This window comes from Papio anubis, chromosome 7 (assembly GCF_008728515.1).
Source record: "Papio anubis isolate 15944 chromosome 7, Panubis1.0, whole genome shotgun sequence".
Lineage (NCBI taxonomy): Eukaryota > Metazoa > Chordata > Mammalia > Primates > Cercopithecidae > Papio > Papio anubis.
Window position 1 is genome coordinate 53,439,491 of NC_044982.1, and position 21,225 is coordinate 53,460,715.

General features: G+C 37.0%; 1 protein-coding gene across 7 annotated transcripts in view; it reads left to right on the forward strand.

Moving 5' to 3' along the window:
* Positions 1–12,880, forward strand: part of DDHD1 (DDHD domain containing 1) — a 120,563-nt gene extending 107,683 nt beyond the window's left edge. For 4 of the 7 annotated variants that reach the window (XM_009211550.3, XM_009211552.3, XM_017961181.3 and 1 more), the window contains 4 exons: positions 998–1,250; positions 2,272–2,463; positions 4,970–5,053; positions 9,901–12,880. In XM_009211550.3, coding sequence (XP_009209814.1) covers positions 998–1,250; positions 2,272–2,463; positions 4,970–5,053; positions 9,901–10,082 — 711 coding nt within the window. In that variant the 3' untranslated portion in view covers positions 10,083–12,880. The remainder of the gene's footprint in view (positions 1–997; positions 1,251–2,271; positions 2,464–4,969; positions 5,054–9,900) is intronic. The other 3 variants (XM_009211551.3, XM_009211553.3, XM_003901806.4) reach the window with 1 other exon arrangement.
* The last annotated feature ends 8,345 nt before the right edge of the window (positions 12,881–21,225 follow it).

Consider the following 21,225-nt stretch of genomic DNA (forward strand, 5'->3'; position numbering starts at 1 on the left):
TGGCTAACATGGTGAAACCCCGTCTCTACTAAAAATACAAAAAAAAAATTAGCGGGGCATGGTGGTGGGTGCCTGTAGTCCCAGCTATTCGGGAGGCTGAGGCAGGAGAATGGCGTGAACCCGGGAACGGAGGTTGCAGTGAGCCGAGATCACACCACTGCACTCCAGCCTGGGCGACAGAGTGAGACTCCATCACAAAAAAAAAAAAAGAGAGGTGGTGTTACCTCCTTTCTACATCTCAGGAAACTAAGGGCTCCGAGACCTAGTGACTTGACAAGCATCATGCGATTAATAAGTGACAGAGGCCGGGCACAGTGGCTCGTGCCTGTTATCCCAACACTTTGGGAGGTTGAGGTGGGAGGATTGCTTGAGCCCAGGAGTTTGAGACCAGTCTGGGCACCATAGTGAGACCCTATCTCCATCTTAAAAAATAAAATTTTTGAAAAATGTAAATTAAAAAGTAAGTGGTAGAAGCCAGAATATGAATTGGGGGATGCTGATGCCATATCCATTGCCTTTTCTGCTGTCTCATCACTACTTCACATCAGACAGATGCTCTTATGTTGGCATCTGATTTATGCTGTTACTATATCAATCTATTTTAAAATAGAGCTAAGGTAGAGCTTAAATAGAGCTCCTAAAATATTAAAAATTGGCTTTGTTTGCTGTTTCCCAGGATTACCATCTACTACTTCAACTTTGCTCATGAGACTAAATAAATCTAATTGTTACATGATATCAGAACATAATAAAAATATTTCTCTGAAAAATTAATTGATAGACATTATTAGCCTAGACTATTTTTCATAATCTCATCATTAGACCAACTGTATATTAACAGTGAACAAATAGAAATACATGTTTGAAATAACTATTGTTTTTTAATTAAATTCCGTCTCTGAGGCTTACATAGCATGCAATAGAGTAAGAACAGTTTATTAAAATCCAAGCATTGTGCTTTAACGCTGTGTTTCTTTGAATTTTTTTTTTAATCAAGGCTTATAGATTAGAACCATTAATACTGAAACACTACAGCAACATTTCACCTGTCCAGATCCACTGGTACAATACTTCAAATCCTCTACCTTATGAACATATGAAGCCAAGCTTTCTCAACCCAGCTAAAGAACCTACCTCAGTTTCAGAGAATGAAGGCATTTCAACCATACCAAGCCCCGTGACCTCACCAGTCTTGTCCCGCCGACACTATGGAGAATCTATAACAAATATAGGCAAAGCAAGCATACTAGGTAATTTATCTTAAGTATTCTTTATCTATGCATATAAGCACTTTTATAGACATAAAGTTTGGGGAACTAGAAGCATTCTATGTATTAGGAAACTCCCAATAGTTAATCCCTGTGTCTAGAATTAACTACCCTCCCAGTGTTCGTATTTGAGGCCCAAAAAGCTCAAAGGTCTCTGATTAGATCAGATCTTATAGTTTTAGAATATGAGATAGCTGGATGGACCAGTAAAAGCTGTTCTAAGTTCCTCGTTTTAATCTTGATCCTACCACTTGCTGCGAGATCTTAAACAAATAATATAGTTTTTAATGCTCTACTTGCTCATCTGTGAAATAAGAAAGCACTTGTGTCAGAGGGTACGCCTACCAACCAGTTCTCTGATCTATTCTAAAAGTCTCTCAAACTATGTGATTCCTGAGGGCAACAAGGATGTTTAATTTTTCTTTGAATGATCTCCAGTACTAGCACAGTGTTTGGCTGTATCACTGGAACTGGATTATGTGCTATTTGAATCTATCCATTGCCTTTGGTTACAAGTTGCCTTAATATAAAGTCCCACAAGGTGGCACTATAAATAGGCTTTATCTGCTGGACTCTTGCTGTTTCACTTTCTCATATTAATACATTGTTTGTTGATGGCTTTTTCTTACATATCCATTTAAATTCAGTAGTAAGTATATCAATAGTAAATCTATACTCATATCAATGGCATGGTTCTTTTATTAAAGATTTTAATCTTGCCAAATATTTTAATAAACCATGATCACTTGAATAAAATAGAATATTGATTCCTTTGTTTATATATTCCTATGTTATATTCCTAGAGCTTATACAACTGTCTTTCTATTCACCATTTTTATTTAGAAACCTGCAATATAAATTATAATTTTCTTATGTTCCCACCCTGGAAAAACATGACTAGGGTTTGATCCCTCTGCCAGTTGGCTGTAATTATGGGTGGTGCTCTTTAGCTTAGCGTGTGGTGTAATTCAACAGAATGACTACCCTGCTTTGTGAAATACAGGGGCTGCTAGCATTGGAAAGGGACTTGGAGGAATGTTGTTCTCAAGATTTGGACGTTCATCTACAACACCGTCATCTGAAACATCAAAAGACTCAATGGAAGATGAGAAGAAACCAGTCGCCTCACCTTCTGCTACCACCGTGGCAACACAGACCCTTCCACATAGCAGTTCTGGCTTCCTTGATTCTGCATGTTAGTTCATACATTATTTCCTTAAGTTTATACTGTATCTTTTAAAACTTGGGGAGGGCAGGGGGGAGGTATAAGATATTAATACTAGCTAGTCAACTCTAAGATCTAAAGTGTGCCTTAGCTTTGAAAGAAAAAAATGCTTTCCTTCTGCTTATATTTTTAACAGTAATTGGCAGGAAAATGCAGTTTTACTTTCTGCATTGGTGGATTAATAGAATATTAATAATTAGGGCCTTGTGGCACAGGGTCTTAAACATCAAACATAAAACAAATCTCTTTAGGGTAAGTACCCCCTGAAGTTTATAAAGTAGATTCTTACTAATATGATCTTCTCAGTCTCAAAAATCATGTAATTATTGCTTTAGATCTGTGCGGTATCTGGTCTTGAGACTTTAAAAACTGCTATACCAAAGTCATCCTGCTTCTATTCAAAGCTTAGAAATTTTATTGGATCTGCTGAATGGCTTCCAGTTCTATCCCAGTTACCTAGTGTAAAGCAGATATTGAAAAAATGAGTAAATAAATGGATAGTTATGTTGGACTTAGCATTATAATGGATCTTTATTTAAGCTTTCTCCAGTGGACTTATAAAGTTTGAAATGTTGAGTAGTTGTGAAACACTAATACACTTAGTATATATTTACTTCCAAGAGTCTGAACTTCAACATTATTTTTAGGTGTCTAGTAAAATAAAACTAAAACATCAAGTCCTATTTTTTCATCGACACCTATAAAGAAATATAAATTCTGAAACTAGCTACTCCTTTTCTGTAACTATAGCAGGGAGAAAACTTTTCTTTCTCTAGAAATTTTTTAACAGATTATATTTGTTACTTATCATGTTGTGTTCTTACTGTGTCTGCTACTCTAAATTGTAAAATGATGGCATTCATTGCCATCCATCCTTAGAAAGTTCAGGTCTGACACTCCTAGAGGCTGACTAATTCTTCCATAGTCAACTCCACTCCAGGATGAATTATTAATAGGGTTGAACATTCCTACTTGGGGAACAGCATTTTTAATTTAATTCTATCTGTGCCAGACTCGGTATCTAAAATTTCATAGTTGCAAGTCTGGAAAATTCTTTTTTAGACTTTGATATTTGCATTAAATATATTTTAGTTTTCCTATAAGAGCTCTCATACTATTTCTGACTTGTTTCTACTTAATATCAAAAATGTGACTGTGAAAATACAAAATTCTGTTGTGACATGCAGATGTCAAGAAAACTCTAACTCCTGAGAAAAATTAATTTCAAAGAATTTTGTAAGGTAGCAGATAAAAAGTCATGGTTTTCTGTAATGTCATTAATACACAACAGTAGTGCTGGTAAACATAGTGAGGGAGGGAGCAAGAACAGGGGTTTAACCCCCTAGAAAAAGGTAATGAAAGCTTATGTATAGAATCTATAGGATCTGAGGGAATAAAACCTTTTTAGTTTTTTTTTTTCTGTTTAACGTCGTAATTTCAAAATAATAGAGAAACACCCAGTTTTTTCTTCCAGAACAGCAGTTAGTAGAAGTGCATAGCTGTATTGCATCTTTTTATTTTGAGAGCTTAACAAAATACATACTATGTCATTCTTACACATAAATTCTTTGATAGTCCAGATGGTAAATTTGTTGTCAGCAAGACGCAATGTGAAGTAATCATTGAGTCTTACACATATTCATATATTACCCATACTTAACATTTTATACATATTACACATACTCACCTCTAGATATAGATATAACTATTAAAATTAGACTATTAATTATAATAAGATTCTGCCTTTTAAATCCTATTCCCAAGATTTGCTTTACTAATTATTTGGCTTGCTTCAATAACGCAATCTGTGCAATCATCATAATTTCTCATCGTAAGTGCTGTGTCTTGGCTATATCGTGCAAATCATAAAACTTTTCTTCATTAAATCTTCTTTCTGAAATTTGGTCATTGTAATTAGGTGATTCTGACTTCCCTCCTTCCTTCTACTTACATTGGTTGCCTCATTTCTTCTAGATAACCTTTATTCTGAAGCTACCGACTTTGATTCACTTGCTATTTGAGGGTAAAATGGGGCACAGGCTTAGAATTCATGATCTGTTTCTTTATGTGAAGAATGAGTGTTGTCAATTGAAACCTATTTTATTTTCATCCAGTTGAAGCATCTTACATAGCTATTCTTCATTTCTTTTGAAAAGTCTAGACTTCTTTTCTAACATATAATGCAAAGATCTGTTTCTTTTAGCATTGTTTTGCAACTAGGTTAGGAACTAAATTAGCTATGAATTTGGGGAATATCTGGGTGTTAACAGATTATGAGATTATATTTCAAGTTACTTATGCATACATTTTCCATGAAAGAGCTCCTTACAAAAATTTAGATGTGTACGACTTTATGTGTGCTAGATTTAGTCAACTTATTTGGGAGTGGTGTTCTAACTTTTGGCCACTACATCATTGAAGGCCATTTTTAATCATCAGCCAACGCTTTACAGCATCTTGTGTTTTTTTTTCACAGATTTCAGACTTCAAGAATCGTTCTTTAATCTCCCACAACTTCTTTTTCCGGAAAATGTAATGCAGAATAAAGATAATGCCCTCGGTATGGTATATGTCAGGAATAGCATTCAGAATACTATAAAAATGATCTACTTAGAGTTCTTCTGCTCATTGAAAAATTGGATCAGTTCTTCTATGAGATCAGCTTCAGTGTTACCATTATAGACTATTTTATGTGTATTTTCTTCCCATATGTTCTAATCTTAAATGGTAGTGGTTCTAAAACCTGAAAATTGAGTAGCCACTTAATGTGCTAAAGTATACTCATGTATACTTCTACAAAGAAGGAACCTGAAGAAAAGCATAAGGTCATTTTCTTTCTTCTTTATTGTCCTAAAGGCTCCAAAGAGGTTTGCTATTTCTTTTCATTTAATACATTTAGATATAAAAGGGTTTCTAATAGTACAAAGAATGTAATCATTCTTGGTTATTTCAGGTATCAGTAAATTTACCACTTAGCGTTGTAGGTATGTCATAGCTGATTGCTTTCAACACAAATATTTAATGTAGTTTAGGGGAGTACATTCACTTTAAAAAACAGTATTCTTAGATGTAAGAGATATTTTTAATCTCTTAATTTTCAGTATATTCTAAATGTATCACTATGGATTAACTTTAGCAGTTTAAAATTATTTTTATGACGAACTTCTGATTCCTTTTTCCACAGCTTCTCTTTTTAAAAAAAAAAATACTGGATTTTGTCTTTGACAAATCACGTTACAGCATTTTGCGGTTTGTTTTTGTTTTTTGGTTTTTTTTAATGTTTTAACCACATCTCATTTTACAGTTTCTTTATTTGATCACCAATTTTCATAAATTTTTTTCAATTAAAAAAAAAAACTCTTTTACTACTTCAGTTTGTGTTGATCTAACTCAGTGAATTCCCCTTAAGAAATTATCTTACGTAAGTGCTCTCTCTGGTCTCTGCCCAAGCCAGCCTCTTTCATAAAGAAATAATTTTATTTATGTTGTTTGCATTTTTGGTTGGAGAAAGGAAAATTAATTCACTCATATATTTGTCCTGCAACCAAGTAGCCCATATATCCAATATCTCAAAACCATCCTACCTAGCTACCTAAGCAGTTAAACCTGTAATCATAACTACACAAAATGATTCTGGTGGTAATATCTATATGGCTTCTTTTTGCACTTCCTGTTTTCATTCACTCAACAATTGTTTACTTCACTGTTTACCTTGAGCCAAGAGACCATGGTAATCACTAGAAAAGATAAGATGAAACAAATTTCAATTCTGCCTATAAAGATGCTAGTGTGAAAATTATCTATTTTCTAGAGAGCATAAACTCTAGTAGGGAAGGTAGATAACTGCATAAGTAATTATAATATATGGTAGAATGTGATGAACCACAAAACAGAGGTATAGTAAAGGACTCTCAGTTCTAAGGAATGAAAGATTGCTTTCACCTGGAGAAAGGTCTCAATCATTCATACAGAGAAATGAATGGCTAGATTTGTTGGACCCTTCACAATTTGGTTTCACAAAATTTTCTAGTCAAAGTCAGAACTACTCTGTTTTAATCATTCCTGGTTTTTCTCAAGAAAACTAACATATTTCCCTTCGTGCCCCATGCTTCCCACCTCTGCGGTTTTACTCATGCTGTTTGTTTTCCCTGCAATGTCTTTTCATCTCTACATGTCCAAATCCTCCTCCTTCCAGAGAGCCTTTTATGATTTCTCCAGGTGAAAGCCATCTTTCATTCCTTAGAACAGAGAATCCTTCACTGTATCTCTGCTTTGTGGTTCATCACATTCTACCATATATTATAATTACTAATTATATGTCTGTTGACAAGCCTTGTGCACACAATAATTCTCTGATGAAAGCACACTACTGATGACACTTGACCTTCACACTATGGAGATTCCTTGATTGTCAAGCACTTCCACATGGAATGTGGCAGATACTCTACTTTGGAGAACAGGGAAAGAAATAAGCCCATGTATGTGACACCCCAGAAAGAAAATAATCCATGTTTTAAAACAGTTTAAGCAGAGTTGATGATTGTTTAAAAACACAGTTTCTTTTCTCATTTTTACTTCTCTTCAACTGTTTAGAAACCTGATTCTTTTTTTTATGGATAGAGAAATTCCGTCACTTGGGCATTCCAGAGAGAAAAAGGAGTGATGATTTTATGTTCTCCTTTTTTTTTTTTTTTTTTTTTTTTTTGACCTAGCTCAGCTAGAGAAAGCAGGGAAAAACTACCAACCTGTATGACAACACCCATTCTTGAGATGGTAATAATGAGAAAGTAGGTCCTAGGCTACTCCATGTAGATTTGAGTCTACTTTGGCCAAGAGCTGATCTCACAACACATATAGAATGGTGCTGCCAGATAGACCCTCACTCCCTTGGGAACTCCGTGATCTACCCAAGAGAGAGAAAAGATGGAACATAGGCCCACCTAGTTTCATCCATCCACCTGCATAACCAACATACATGTGAGGTCCCCTGCACTGACAGCCAGACTGCCTGGAATAAACTTCTTCAGGGAGGACAAGAAACTGAAACAGGTTCATCAAGTACAAGCTAGCTTCCTAATACCCATTTTGATGGAGACAACCTATAGATAAGTATAGAAGGATAGAGGGAGCCAATCTGGTTAGTGACACCGAGTAAAGTCCCTTTAAGTGATAAAATGATACAGGCACATAATATAGGACAAGAATGAAATTTAACATTTGAGTGTCTACTCAAAGGCAGTGTTGTAAGACAGTAATAGCACATTAAGAAGAATTTCAGGAACATAAAATCAAAGTGGAGCCAAATAACACGTGTTATCAACAGGAAATATCTTCCTTTCTTTGACTTAAAAAACAGAATTATAACTGAAAAGTGTTGGACTAGGAAAACATTATGGAGTGGCATTTGAAAGTGAATTCTTAAAAATTATAACTTTGTGGTCTTCACTAATATTAACACATTTCCCATCTGTTTTTCATCTTCTTTTTCCTTTGTAATTCATCTTGACTCATCTTCATTGTGCTTGAGCATTCCAGTTTCTTGTTCTATTTTTATCTTCCTGTCTGTTGTGTCAGAATGTACCTACAAATCTAATACAAATGTCCCATGGAATACAAAAGATGAGGACATTTACTAACTCACTAGTCCACATGGATTTCAGCTATTTCTGACTTGTTATTGATTAGCTTATTGTAATTTAAATTTTAAAATGCAGTCCAGGCCAGGCACGGTAGCTCACGCCTGTAATCCCAGCACTTTGGGAGGCTGAGGCAGGTGGATCACAAGGTCAGGAGTTCAAGACCATCCTGGTCAACATAGTGAAACCCTGTCTCTACTAAAAATACAAAAAAAAATTAGCCGGGTGTGGTGGCGGGCACCTGTAATCCTAGCTACTTGGGAGGCTGAGGCCGGAGAATCACTTGAACCCGGGAGAGGGAGGTTTCAGTGAGCAAAGATTGTGCCACTGCATTCCAGCCTGGGTGACAGTGCGAGACTCTGTCTCGAAACAAAAAAAAAAGCAGCCCAAAAAACTTAGTAAAAATCCCAGGTCAATGTATTTCACAAGTATTTTATAACCTAATTGGTATTTATACCACTTAAGTGTAAACCTTCTCTGAAAATGTGTAGCTAGATTTATGAACATACCTTGTAAGAAGAGCATAATTGAACAGAAAAATAACAACTGCATAAGCATTTTTAAATTACCAAATGATATTTTCACAAAATACCTATTTAAAATAAGCATTAACTAAGCATTTATATGAAGTATTTCCCTAGAGTATTATGATTTCCTATATATGATTGCCAAATTCCCATTATAAATCAAAACCCAACTTTTTCTCCAATCTCCTTCTTAATTTGTGCCAGTTTTACTCTTAAAATCCTTGTGGTGCTTGTTCAGAGGCAGACTTTACAGTGTCTGGTTGGTAACGATTTGAGTATTTTTGTTTTGTTTGTAACATAGACCCTTCAGAACACTGTATGGCTTATTAACAGTTTTAAAGGAGTTCCTAAAGATCAAGATGTCATTTTTCTTAAGTGTTTATCTCTAAGGATTTATTAAATGAGTTCACTGAAATTATCTTAGAGCCTTGATTTATTAAGGTGATTTTTCTCTAACAGGTATTGCAAAGACTTTCTGTGGGTTTTAGAAAATAGTTGATTGAATTCACTGAATTGTTTGTGGACAGCAGTGTTACAAGCAAAGTCCTTCCTCCCAAGAATCACCACTGCTCCTCCCTGTTTAACTTTCCCAGCCACCCTGCATGTTCTTCTTTTGTTGAACAAACACTTAATGAGCATTTGTATGTCCCAGGCACATGTTAGACCCTGCTGATTGGATGGAGACTAGAGTTTATGGGGGTTGCCTGTGAGGCATTCAGCCTAGTAGAGAAGAAAGCATTCTAGGACTGTACACAGATGGTTATCTTCTAACATATCCCCCACACAACCAGTGGATATATAGGGCCTCCCTAAGGAGGAGATTGAATGATCTCTTGCACTCCCACGGGCATTATTGCATGTAAGCCTGGCCCATAAATCTTCAAGAGGGGTGTTTTCCTTATTTTACAGATTAGGCACAAGGATTAAATGGTAATGCCAAGTTTTGAAAGCAATATTTTTAACTCTGAAAATATTCTATGATATACCAAGTGATTTTTTTTGTCTTCCTTTATTATTTCATATTAACTTTAGCATACAAAGGAAAGAACTTCACAAATAGAATCCTATACTACTGAGACTCTTTTAAGTGTTTTTCTTATAAGATGATAATGGAAAGTCACTTTTTTAAAAAGTGACAGAATCACTTCTATTTAGCTAAATTTTTACTCTCAACTCTAGTAAGTCTATATAGAACATATTTTATTGTAATCTGTATTCATTTGTTTAACTTCTTTTCTTTTTAGTGGAGTTGGATCACAGGATTGATTTTGAACTCAGAGAAGGCCTTGTGGAGAGCCGTTATTGGTCAGCTGTCACGTCACATACTGCCTATTGGTCATCTTTGGATGTTGCCCTTTTTCTTTTAACCTTCATGTACAAACATGAGCACGATAATGATGCAAAACCCAATTTAGATCCAATCTGAACTCTCGAAGGACATGAATGGCCTAAAACTGATTTTTTTTTCCTGTTAAAATGTGTGTGTCAAGATATGGAGATTTCAGGGTTAAAGTATATTTTAGTTTTGTTTAGGGCAACAGATATTTGAATTTAAAAGCACTTTATTTAAAAAAAGAAGTTTTCAGTTCTGAAGGAGTTATTTACAGTTTCTATCATTCTAATTATGAGTCTGACAAAACCTTCTCCAGAGAATCAAGCAAGACCTGGATGTGAAGAAGGTTTGGGTAAACTGCATGTAAAGGCTACAAATCACAATCTGATTCCTCCCAAATATAAAGGCATATGGAACATAATGTATTAACCAAAGTATGTTATAAATTAAAAATGATCAAGGTTCAGCATATTCTATATGGAGATCGCAAGGTGGTATCATTGTTTTAGATTTCTATGAAGGCTTTCATTTTTACATCCCTTTGAAAAAATATAACAGATTTAAAATGTTTTGAATTTAACTTGTTTAGGAAAAACTAATGCTTAAAACAATATTTGAACTACTGTATTTATAATTTATTACCTCTAATTGCTTTATTTCAATGTATGAGACATGACTTTTAATGTTTGCTTTGAACATAATTTAAGAACCAGATTTATTTTCTATAGTGTTAAAACCTTTTTTCTCAGAACTCCATCTTTGTACTCTTCAGATGAATATATAGACACTGTGGCATACATTATTTTCTTTTTTCATTAAAAACTTATGGCTTCATACAACACTAGTTCAATTTTTTAAATAAACTTTTTATTATGTTACATGTACTTCAGGGAAAGCTAAAGTTTCTCTAAACTTGACACAGAGTACTCCATAATGGGTACATTTCATTAGCTTTATTAGAAAACTAGTAAATGCTTTTGAATAGGTAGTATGACAGCTGTTTTAAATGTGCAAACATTTGTGTGCCAAACAACATATATGAAGGAATGGGATGCCACTAACTAGTGCACATTGTTTCTAAATGTGCCATTGAGACACAAGGCACAGTAAGTCAGGATTCTGAGGCATTGGAAGGGTTTTCTTCAGCTGTAATTGTTTCCACAGTGCTTTTCATCTGAGGGGCTCAAAGTTTAAGAGGAGTACATTCAATAACCCATGTACTAGCTTCTTGAGGTAAGTAAATAAATCTTGTTCTCATGTTACATGTTAATACACCAAGGCACCAAAACATTTAAAGTGCCTTGAATTAGATTACATCACAAATCAGAAAAGCTTGGATTGGGCTGGTCACCGTGGCTCACGCCTGTAATCCTAACACTTTGGGAGGCCAAGGTGGGAGGATCACTTGAGCCCAGGATTTCAAGACCAGCTTGGGCAACATAGTGAGACCCCCTTCTCTGCAAAAAATGACAAAAATTAGTCACTTGTAGTGGTGTACACCTGTAGTCCCAGCTACTCGAGATGCTGAGGCGGGAGGATCACCCGAGCCCAAAAGTTCGAAGCTGCAGTGAGCTCTGATGGCACCAATGCACTCCAGCCTGGGTAACAGAGCCAGACCCTGTCTCTAAAAAACAAAGAAAAGCTTGGGTTGAAGCCAGACCATACTCTTTTATATGCTGTTCAATGACTTAATTCACATGTGATCTTTAGTAGTTTGCAAACAATAATAACAGAAGTTGCAATTCATAATTAGGATAAATGACCATGAACCCAGTGTTTCCCTGCTTGATTTCTAGGTTCTTGGATTCTCACACAAAAGAGGAGTTACCTAGAGGGGATCAGTAGCCATCCCTGTTGCACACAACCCTCACTTCTGAGTGGTTTCCACTAGGTTCCACTTAAGGTGCTGTCTTTTCTTATCTTGCAAGGAATTGCTTAGCTTCCCAATAATCATTGTCAAACTGGGAGCAAAGTTGGTCAGCTGTATCTCTCACCTCCTCCTTTCTTCATAACATAGTAGAATCTGTGACTTACTTGTAGGTTTTACTTAGCACTTCAGTACTGTTGGCTGCTTTGCCCTTTGTTGAATTTGCACAACAACATAAAGCACTTGTTTTTAATGTTTAAAAAAAATTCCAAGGCTCCATGACCAAGTATGTGACTCACTAAGAAACCCTTGCTATAAAAGGCTTTTGATGAAATCTTAGCAAAGCTAAAGTAATCTCTAACTTAGAGATTCCTATGAACTCAGGTCATTTTCATAGCCTGTTTATTTTGTAGATCTAATTTAGTTCTCAGGAAAATTAAACTCATGCTATATGACTGTATCGTTAAAGGTACTTGAGCATATGTTGCTGTAGGTGGTATGACACTCAAATGCATAAGAACTTTATGGGATTTATTCGTAACCACTAGAATATGAAGAGCCCTTTTTACCTGAGAAGAGTGAAATTATGTCAAACCTTTTAATTTGATATCACTGAGTAAAAGGTATGTTCCTATAGCCATGGGAATATGCCTGCTTTCTTTTTTTCATATTGAGAAAACAGTCAAATTTAACCATCTGGAGTTTATTTGAATTCTTGGAAAGAGCAATATTCGAAACCTTTTCAAAAATAAGATGTTCTGGACTACTGGATGGATGTTTTGTTTTCAGTTCATTATTTCATCAGTAGAGATGGTGATTTTGGTTTTGTAGTATCCTTGTTTCTATGTCTGTGCATGTTAATATTGGATGTATTTGTATATACTTAATATACAGACTGTGTGTCATTCTGGCTTGATTAGAAGCTAAGTCAGTTACTGAGTAACATTTTGCAACTTTATTCCAGCAAGTACTAAATCGGCCAAAAAAAGTTTTGTTTTTGATACCATTAAAATTTTATTCTCTATTTTGTGTACATGCTATGATGATTCTCCCGAGTACTGATTAGATCACTGAACTTTAGTTAGGTTCCCAAGAATTATTGACGGTTAGAGTAAGAATGTCTTAGATTAAATCTAGCTTTGTTTTTACTTTAAAATTAGTCTTGCTAAGCCTTATGTTAGTTCATACTTTCTTTTCAAGAGTAATTTTGTTTATAATCCAGTGTTACTGTATTTTAGGACACAATTTAAAAGTACACTGGATTTTGGCCAGGTGTGGCAGCTCATGCCTGTAATTCCAGCACTTTAGGAGGCCAAGCAGGGAAGACTGCTTGAGCCCAATAGTTGAAGACCAACCTGGACAACATGGTGAAACCCAGTCTCTACAAAAAATATAAAAATTAGCTGGGTGTGTTGGCACACATCTGTGGTCCCAGCTACTGAGGAGGCTGAAGTGGGTAGGATTGAGGGGAGGTAAAGGCTTCAGTGAGCCAAGATTGCACCACTGCACTCCACCTTGGGTGACAGAGCTGAACCCTGTATCCAAAAAATATATGTATGTATGTATACACACACACACACACACACACACACACACTGGATGTTCTCATAACTGCTCTTTTGTATGTGAAGCAAGCCTTAGGAATCTTATGTTTTACTTCTTTCTGTTAAATGGCATCTGTTATGTTTTGAAGTACTCACACTGAACATGCTTCATGCTGAATACTCACACTAAAGGCCTCAGACGTGTAATCATTCATCCTTAGTCTCTTTTTTCTCTCTGTTTCCTCTTTGGGAGCTAAAGCATCCTAGTCTACAAGAAATTTAACACACCATACTCCAGCTTTGCATCACCTAACCAGTAGACAAAAGGAAAAGAAATTGTCAGTGCAGTATCAGAGCTGGTGCCTCTGTTCATTCCAGTGATAGTACATGAGCCCCTTCCAGTGGAATCAGATCAAGCCAAGAAATTTTACTGTAAAGTCTGTAGTAGAAGACAAGTAAATAAATTTCTTTTTGATCAATTAGATTGGTATTTCTCTCTTCTCAGCTAATGAGTAAGGCTTGTGGACAATAGAGAAAACTAATTTGAGTGTATGTATTAAAATTGCTCTTCTAAAACAACGTAAGATATTAAAGATCAAGGCAGAGCAAAAAAGAATGTAGCAATCATATGCTAGGAAAAGGGCCGGGCGCGGTGGCTCAAGCCTGTAATCCCAGCACTTTGGGAGGCCGAGACGGGTGGATCATGAGGTCAGGAGATCGAGACCATCCTGGCTAACACGGTGAAACCCCGTCTCTACTAAAAAATGCAAAAAAAACTAGCCGGGTGAGGTGGCGGGCGCCTGAAGTCCCAGCTACTCGGGAGGCTGAGGCAGGAGAATGGCGTGGACCCGGGAGGCGGAGCTTGCAGTGAGCTGAGATCCGGCCACTGCACTCCAGCCTGGGAGACAGAGCGAGACTCCGTCTCAAAAAAAAGAAAAAGAAAAAAAGAAACTAAGTTTTACTAAACTGTGTTTGGGGTAGTTGACCTCTGTAGTTATTCTGAAGTTTTCTATCCCTTGTCTGTATTCTTCTGTCATTCCTGTGCCTCAAGGCTCTGCCAGGAATCTGATGGTACTCTGGCTGAACTTAAAACAAAGGTCTCATTTAGTAAATGTTAGTGCTGAGTTGGTGACAGCCTGGGTTATATACTTTCGGTCTTCAGTAGATGCTTGTGATAGTTTTCAAAGAACTGTAAAATTTCCGGGTTTGTACAGATTTTTAGAGATCATTTAATCCAACCCTGTTATAGTATCATGTCAGCATTTAAATAGCAGTAAAGGTCATGAAAAGTAAAGTGAAGGGCAGCAGACTCCATGAAAGACTAAATACAGCGACAACTGAGGGAAGTAGTAAAGTAAAAAATATTGATGGAATTTTAAAGCTGGAAGGGGCATAGAGACCATTCTTTTCTAAATAATATTCTGCAAATATTAACAGGTGTCATGTCAAAAACTAAGTTTAGGAATTGACAAATTTAATAATTTCCCTTACAGCAGGGCTTTGGGAGCCTTTGCTACACTAAATGCTCTGTGAATCTATCTGGTGCTGCGTGGGGGCCTCCAAATTTATTTAACCATATTTTTTAATTTGGCATTTACCTAGAGAAATGCTATCACATTTAATTCCTTAATTTTACAGTTTCACCTCCTCATGTGATTCCCTCAGTTGGTAAGTGACCAATTCCACCCTATACAATCACATGGCCAATCAATGACAGAATCAGAATTAGAACCTAGTCCCCTGATTCCCAACTATGTCTTATATCAGACTGTTTCCCCTAATTGATAGGAAACTCCTCCTAAAGGGCAGAAACTGCCTGTCTTCATTTTTGTCCCCCACCCTCCCCTCCACACACACAGCTCTGTAATCTGATCCTTTACTCAACAAGCTGTTAACACATGGCTATAGGCTTGAGTTCCCAGTTGGTCCCTTCTTTCTTCCAGACTCTCATAAGAGTACACTATCAGGTCTGGACAGACTTCCTCTTATGCCTCAGATTCAAAATACCCAGGAAAAAGAAAAAGAAATACAAAACAACAAAAAGAAAATCAAGAAAAAAAATTAAAATGTCCAGGAAATATTTTGTTAGTTTTCTATTCTGGTGACAAATGCAAACTTAAGGAAACAAGTTACACAGTATTAACTAATGTTTAACATTCCTTTCCGTAGTGTTTATGTGTTGGCCTTTTATCAATTCATGACAAATAGGTCACTTCCAAAACTGTTTCAACATAGGTTAACTCAGAAATTTAAAATGTAAGTACTATCCTTTTTGGAGACTACAAGAAGAGTTCTTACTTTTGTGTTTTGTTTTGTTTTTTGGTGTGTGTGTGTGTGTGTGTGTGTGTGTGTGTGTGTGTGTGTGTTCCCCAAAAATAGTCCCTTGGTAGATTGTTAGCGTGAACTTTTCCTCTGCCTTTGTGTTTGAATAGGGGCGGGTGCATGCTTAGTATTGTCTGCTACCTTATGGTTTTTCATTTATATGTAACATGGTACAACTTGCTTCCTCTCCACCCAAGAGTTGTCAGGATATGTTGGGGAATATTCTTTAGGAAGATTACATCTGGTCTTCTGTTGGAGTAAGATGAAAAACAAGTATGTTAACACTCGACCTTTAGTGCTTTCTCCTGGAAGACACTGAATATCTAGGAGCGTCACTCATACCTTCCCTTGACTGTACCCACACCCACCTTGGTCCCTGCTTGATGTCTCAAACTTTTTGTTTCCCTTTGAGCTTCATGACAAAAAATTATAACCATTTTCTGGTTCTAAGGCTGCCATAATCCCAACGTTGCCAGTAAGAAGATGGAGAATTTTTGCTCATAGGGACATTTCTCAGAAGCAGCTGGCACCATGACTCTCCTGAGACCCTTGTTTCCTTTCTTTCAGCTCCTGAGACTTCTTACGTTCACTCTCCCTAACACTACTAAAAGTTGTCAGTGACTGCAATCACAAGTCTCTGAAGGCAGGCTTTTTCTTTTTCCTTTTCTTTGTTACTTCTTATTTTCAATAGCCAAGGCAGGTTAGTTTTCTCAGGATCTTCGGTTTTACTGAAGCATGCATTATTTCTGTTTTCTCTGCAGTGATCAGTTTGGATGAGAGAAACTTTAAACTTTTATTGTAGCATTGTCCAATTCTGATTTTTCTCAGCTGGAACTGATGCACGCACATTTAATAATTTCGAAGAAATGAGAGGTAAATGTTTTATCCTGCATTATACTGTGTTTCTCTAGCTGAATTGATCTGTTATCTTGCTCACCCGAAAGAAGTAGTTGTGCCCTACAGTGAGCAACCTCAGACTAGTCTGTTCTAAGCATTCTGGGGAAAATAATCCTCATCATACGGTTCGTGGTAACTCTTCCAAAAAGTTTATGAAGATTAAAAGATCTCCCTATTCATCAGCTATGGCTACCACATTCCGTTCTACTAGGAAGGCTGGTGGCCACAACTCCCTCTAAAACATCAGAGGATAAAGTACACTTATATATAAGAAAAGATAGGCATATTCTGATTATGGTGCATTCACAATTTCTCAGTCCAGACTTCAGTCAATGACCAAAGCTCTGAGGTCTTCAGGCTAACTCCAAGAACCTGTGCAGATAGAGACCTACTCCTACTACATTTCCACTCACCTTCCCATTCCCCCACCTTTGCTACCAAAGTGACTTAAAAAGTCAGGTTTTAGGTGCTGAGTCCAGGAATTTCAGTGCTGAACAAAAGCAATTCCCTGAGGTGGTACTGACCTTAGATGAGAAATAAGTGGCCAGGTTATAGGGACTACATATAGAATTGAGATGGGACAGTGTACTGACTGTTAGGGGAAAGAAAAGGTAAACGTGTGAAAGGAAAGACATTTGTGCATGATCATGACAGTGTGACAGCTTAGACATTTCAGAGGCATTGTTTCTGAGAAAGGGGATAGGGACACATAGGTCTGAAGACAACCAAAGCCCTTTGATGATGCCATCTGTCACTCAAGGCTCCCCACAGCCTGCCCAACCTGACTCTCCTGCCTGCTTCTCCTCTGCCTACCTTCAACAATCAAATTATATTTTTGCTGAAATAAACTACATTCCATTTGCCTTAAAATGCTTGCATTTTAGTTATTGTAGTGGCTACCTGTTTTTGTCTGCCCAGCATCCTATTTCCCCTCCTTTTGGATCCTCTCCTACCCAATTCCATACGTCTTCTTGAACCCTTTCCTGCTCCTAGTTAAAATTATTTTCTGCTTTGTGTGAGTTCCTGTAAGCACCAACAGCTCAATCATAGCACTGTGCACCATGGCCAGGAGATGAGTACATGACTCAGATCAGACCTTATTTACCACCCCATAAGCCACAGTGATTAGACAAGAAATAGGCACAGGGCCCTAACAAGATAGGGCAGAAGCCTTCCATAGGATTTTATTTGGTGGCCCTGATGTGCAGGGAGCCTTCTATGGCTGTTAAACACAATCCAGTGGCACATGGGGTGATATGAGGATGGAGCCATCCATGGCAAAACTCCACCCTTTCCTGGGACATGGATTATGTGCATCTGCCATGAAAAGGAAGCCTACACAAGAAATGAGCCAATGTTCCTGGAGAACTGAAGTGAGTATCACCTCCAGATCAGTTGTACTTTTATTTGCTTACACTATTCTGAGGTGGATCTCTGTCTCTTGGATCCAAAAGAGTTCAAATTAATAATCATTTAACAAAAAATTACCTCCATATTCCTAATGGAGTTGTCTTTGAAGATAATGTCTTGTGATCCCCTGGTTGAAATTAATTACTGCTTGTGAGCCCCCATTAATGATGTGTTCCTTTCCCCATTGCTTGTTTGTATCAGTTTTGCTGAAGATCTATTGGCTGTAGGTGTGCAGCTTTATTTCTGTGTTCTTTATTTTGTTCCATTGGTCTATGTGTCTTGTTTTCGTACCAGTGTCATGCTGTTTTGGTTACTGTGGTCTTACAGTTTGAAGCCACATCTGTGTGATGCTGCTGACTTTGTTCTTTCTGCTTTGGGTTGCTTTGGCTATTCAGGCTCGCTCTTTGGTTCCATCTGAATTTTAGAAAAGTTGTTTTCTAATTCTGTGAAAATTTTCTAACCTCTGTGGAAAATGAAGTTGGTAGTTTGATAGGACAGCATTGATTCTGTAAATTGCTTTGGGCAATATGGCCATTTTTTAACTATATTGATTCTTCCAGTCCATGAACATGGAATGTTTTTCCATTTTTTGGTTTCATCCCTGATTTCTTTCTGCCATGTTTTGTAGTTCTCCTTGTAGAGATCTTTCTCCTCCTTGGTTAGGTGTATTCGTAAGTATTTCAGTTTTTTTTAATGGCTATTGTAAATGGTATTGGGTTCTTGATTTGCTCTCAGCTTGAACGTTATTGGTATATAGAAATGCTCCTAATTTTTGTGCCTTGATTTTGTATTCTGAAACTTGACTAAAGTTGTTTATCAGGCTAGGAGCTTTTGGCAGAGTCTTTGGGGGTTTCTAGGTGTAAAGTCGTATCAGCGAAGAGAGCTAGTTTGATTTCTTTTCCCAATTGGATGCCTTTTATTTATTTCTCTTGCCTGATTGCTCTAAGTTGAATGAGAGTGATGAGACTGGGCATCCTCTTCTTATTCCAGTTCTCAAAAGGAATAGTTCCAGCTTTTGCTCATTCAGTATGATGTCTGTGGGTCAGTTGTAGATGGCTCGTATTATTTTGAGGTATGTTCCTTTGATGCCTCGTCTGTTGAGGGTTTTTATCATGAGGGAAGTTGGATTTTATCCCTATTCAATAAATGATGTTGGGATAACTGGCTAGCCATATGCAGAAGAATGAAACTGGACCCCCACACACACACCCACCTTTCACCATATATGAAAATTAACTCAAGATGGATTAAAGATTTAAATGTAAGACCTCAAACTATAACAATCCTAGAAGAAAACCTAGGAAATACCCTTATCAACTTCAGCCTTGGCAAAGAACTTTTGGCTAAATCCCCAAAGGCAATTGCAACAAAATAAAAATTGGCAAGTCGGGACCTAATTAAACTAAAGCATTCTGCATAGCAAAAGACACTATCAACAGAATAAACAGACAACATACAGAATTGGAGAAAATATTTGCAAACTAGACATCCAACAAAGATCTGATATCCAGAATCAATAAGGAACTTAACAAGCAAAAAACAACCCCATTAAAAAATGGGTGAAGGGCATGAACAGACGCTTCTCAAAAGAAGACATACAAGCAACCAACAATCATATGAAAAAATGCTCATCACTAATCATCAGAGAAACGCAAATCAAAACCACAATGAGATACCATCTTACACCAGTTAGAATGGCTGTTGTAAAGAAGTCTAGTAGCATGCCAGTAAGGCTTCAGAGAAAAGAACATTTATACACTGTTGGTGGGAATGTAAATTAGTTCAGTCACTGTGGAAAGCAGTTTGGAGATTTCTCAAATAACTTTAAACAGATCTACCATTCAACCCAGCAATCCCATTACTGGGTCTATACCCAAAAGAAAATAAATCCTTCTACCAAAAGCACATATGGTCATCACAGTGCTATTCACAGTAGCAAAGACAGATCAACCTGGCTGCCCATCAACAGTGGACTGGATAAAGAAAATGTGGTACATATAAATCATGGAGTACTATGCAGCCCTAAAAAGAACAAAATCATGTCCTTTGCAGCCAGCCACGTGGATGCAGCTGGAAGCCATAATCTAAGCAAATTAAGAACAGAAGGTACCAAGTACTGTATGTTCTCACAAATGGGAGCTAAACATTGAGTACCTGAGGATGCAAAGGTGGGAACAACAGACACTGCAGAGTAGAACACTGTATGGGTGAGGAGGGCAGAAGGATAGGTTGAAAAATTACCTATTGGGTACTATGCTCACTACCTATTGGGTACCTGGGTGATGGGATCTGTACCTCAAACCTCAGCATCACACAATATACCCTTGTCACAAACTTGCACGTTTACCCATTGTTTCTAAATGAAAAGTTGAAAATATTTTTTATTAAAAAAATGTGCTTCTCAATAATTGCACTGGCTTCATTTTTGCCTTGATTTGGGGTTTCATTATAGTCTCCCACTTGTGTGTGTAAGTTCTTTAAAGCAGGGGAGAAATCCTAATCATCACCAGACCCTCCACAGTACACTGTAGCTGCTTAAATTTACTGAATTATGTCTACACCGGTATATAAACCAGCCTCTAAGTGCTGGGAATAACCATGAATTTTAAAAATACAAAAATCTTTGCCTTCATGGGAAACTCTGACCAAAATAATGAGAATTGCTGAATTGGGAGAAGCCTTGAGAAAGGGCAAACCCTACCTGGAACCAAAAGACTAAAGGAACATTCTTTCTCCACAGCCAAAGAAAGAAAAATTAGTAGCTTGTGGGGCAAGGCAGAAGAGTAGAAATTATATGTCATGGTGAACTTGAATGCAGAACTGGGGTGTGCTATTTTAAAAAACTGTTACATTAACATGTGCTAAAATCCCTAACAAAATATTTATAATTGCAGGCACTTCCCAACTTGGTCCCATAGTAACTCAGTGGCAGTTTCCTACAGAAACCAAGAAGTATTTCCTCCTTGCCCTATGCTGTTCCCTAAACATAACAGTGCATGTTCACCCCTCTCTACCTTTGCATTTGCTGTCCCCTCACCCTGAAAACTTCCATGTATTGAACTTTCATTTATTTTGAAGTCAGCAATGAGTTGCAGTTGGAAAAAAGACACATTCCCAGTGCTTTCTTAATGCCTTCAAGCTGCAGACTATTTTTTCTGTAAGCCAGACAGTAATTTATGATTCACTCATTCTGCAA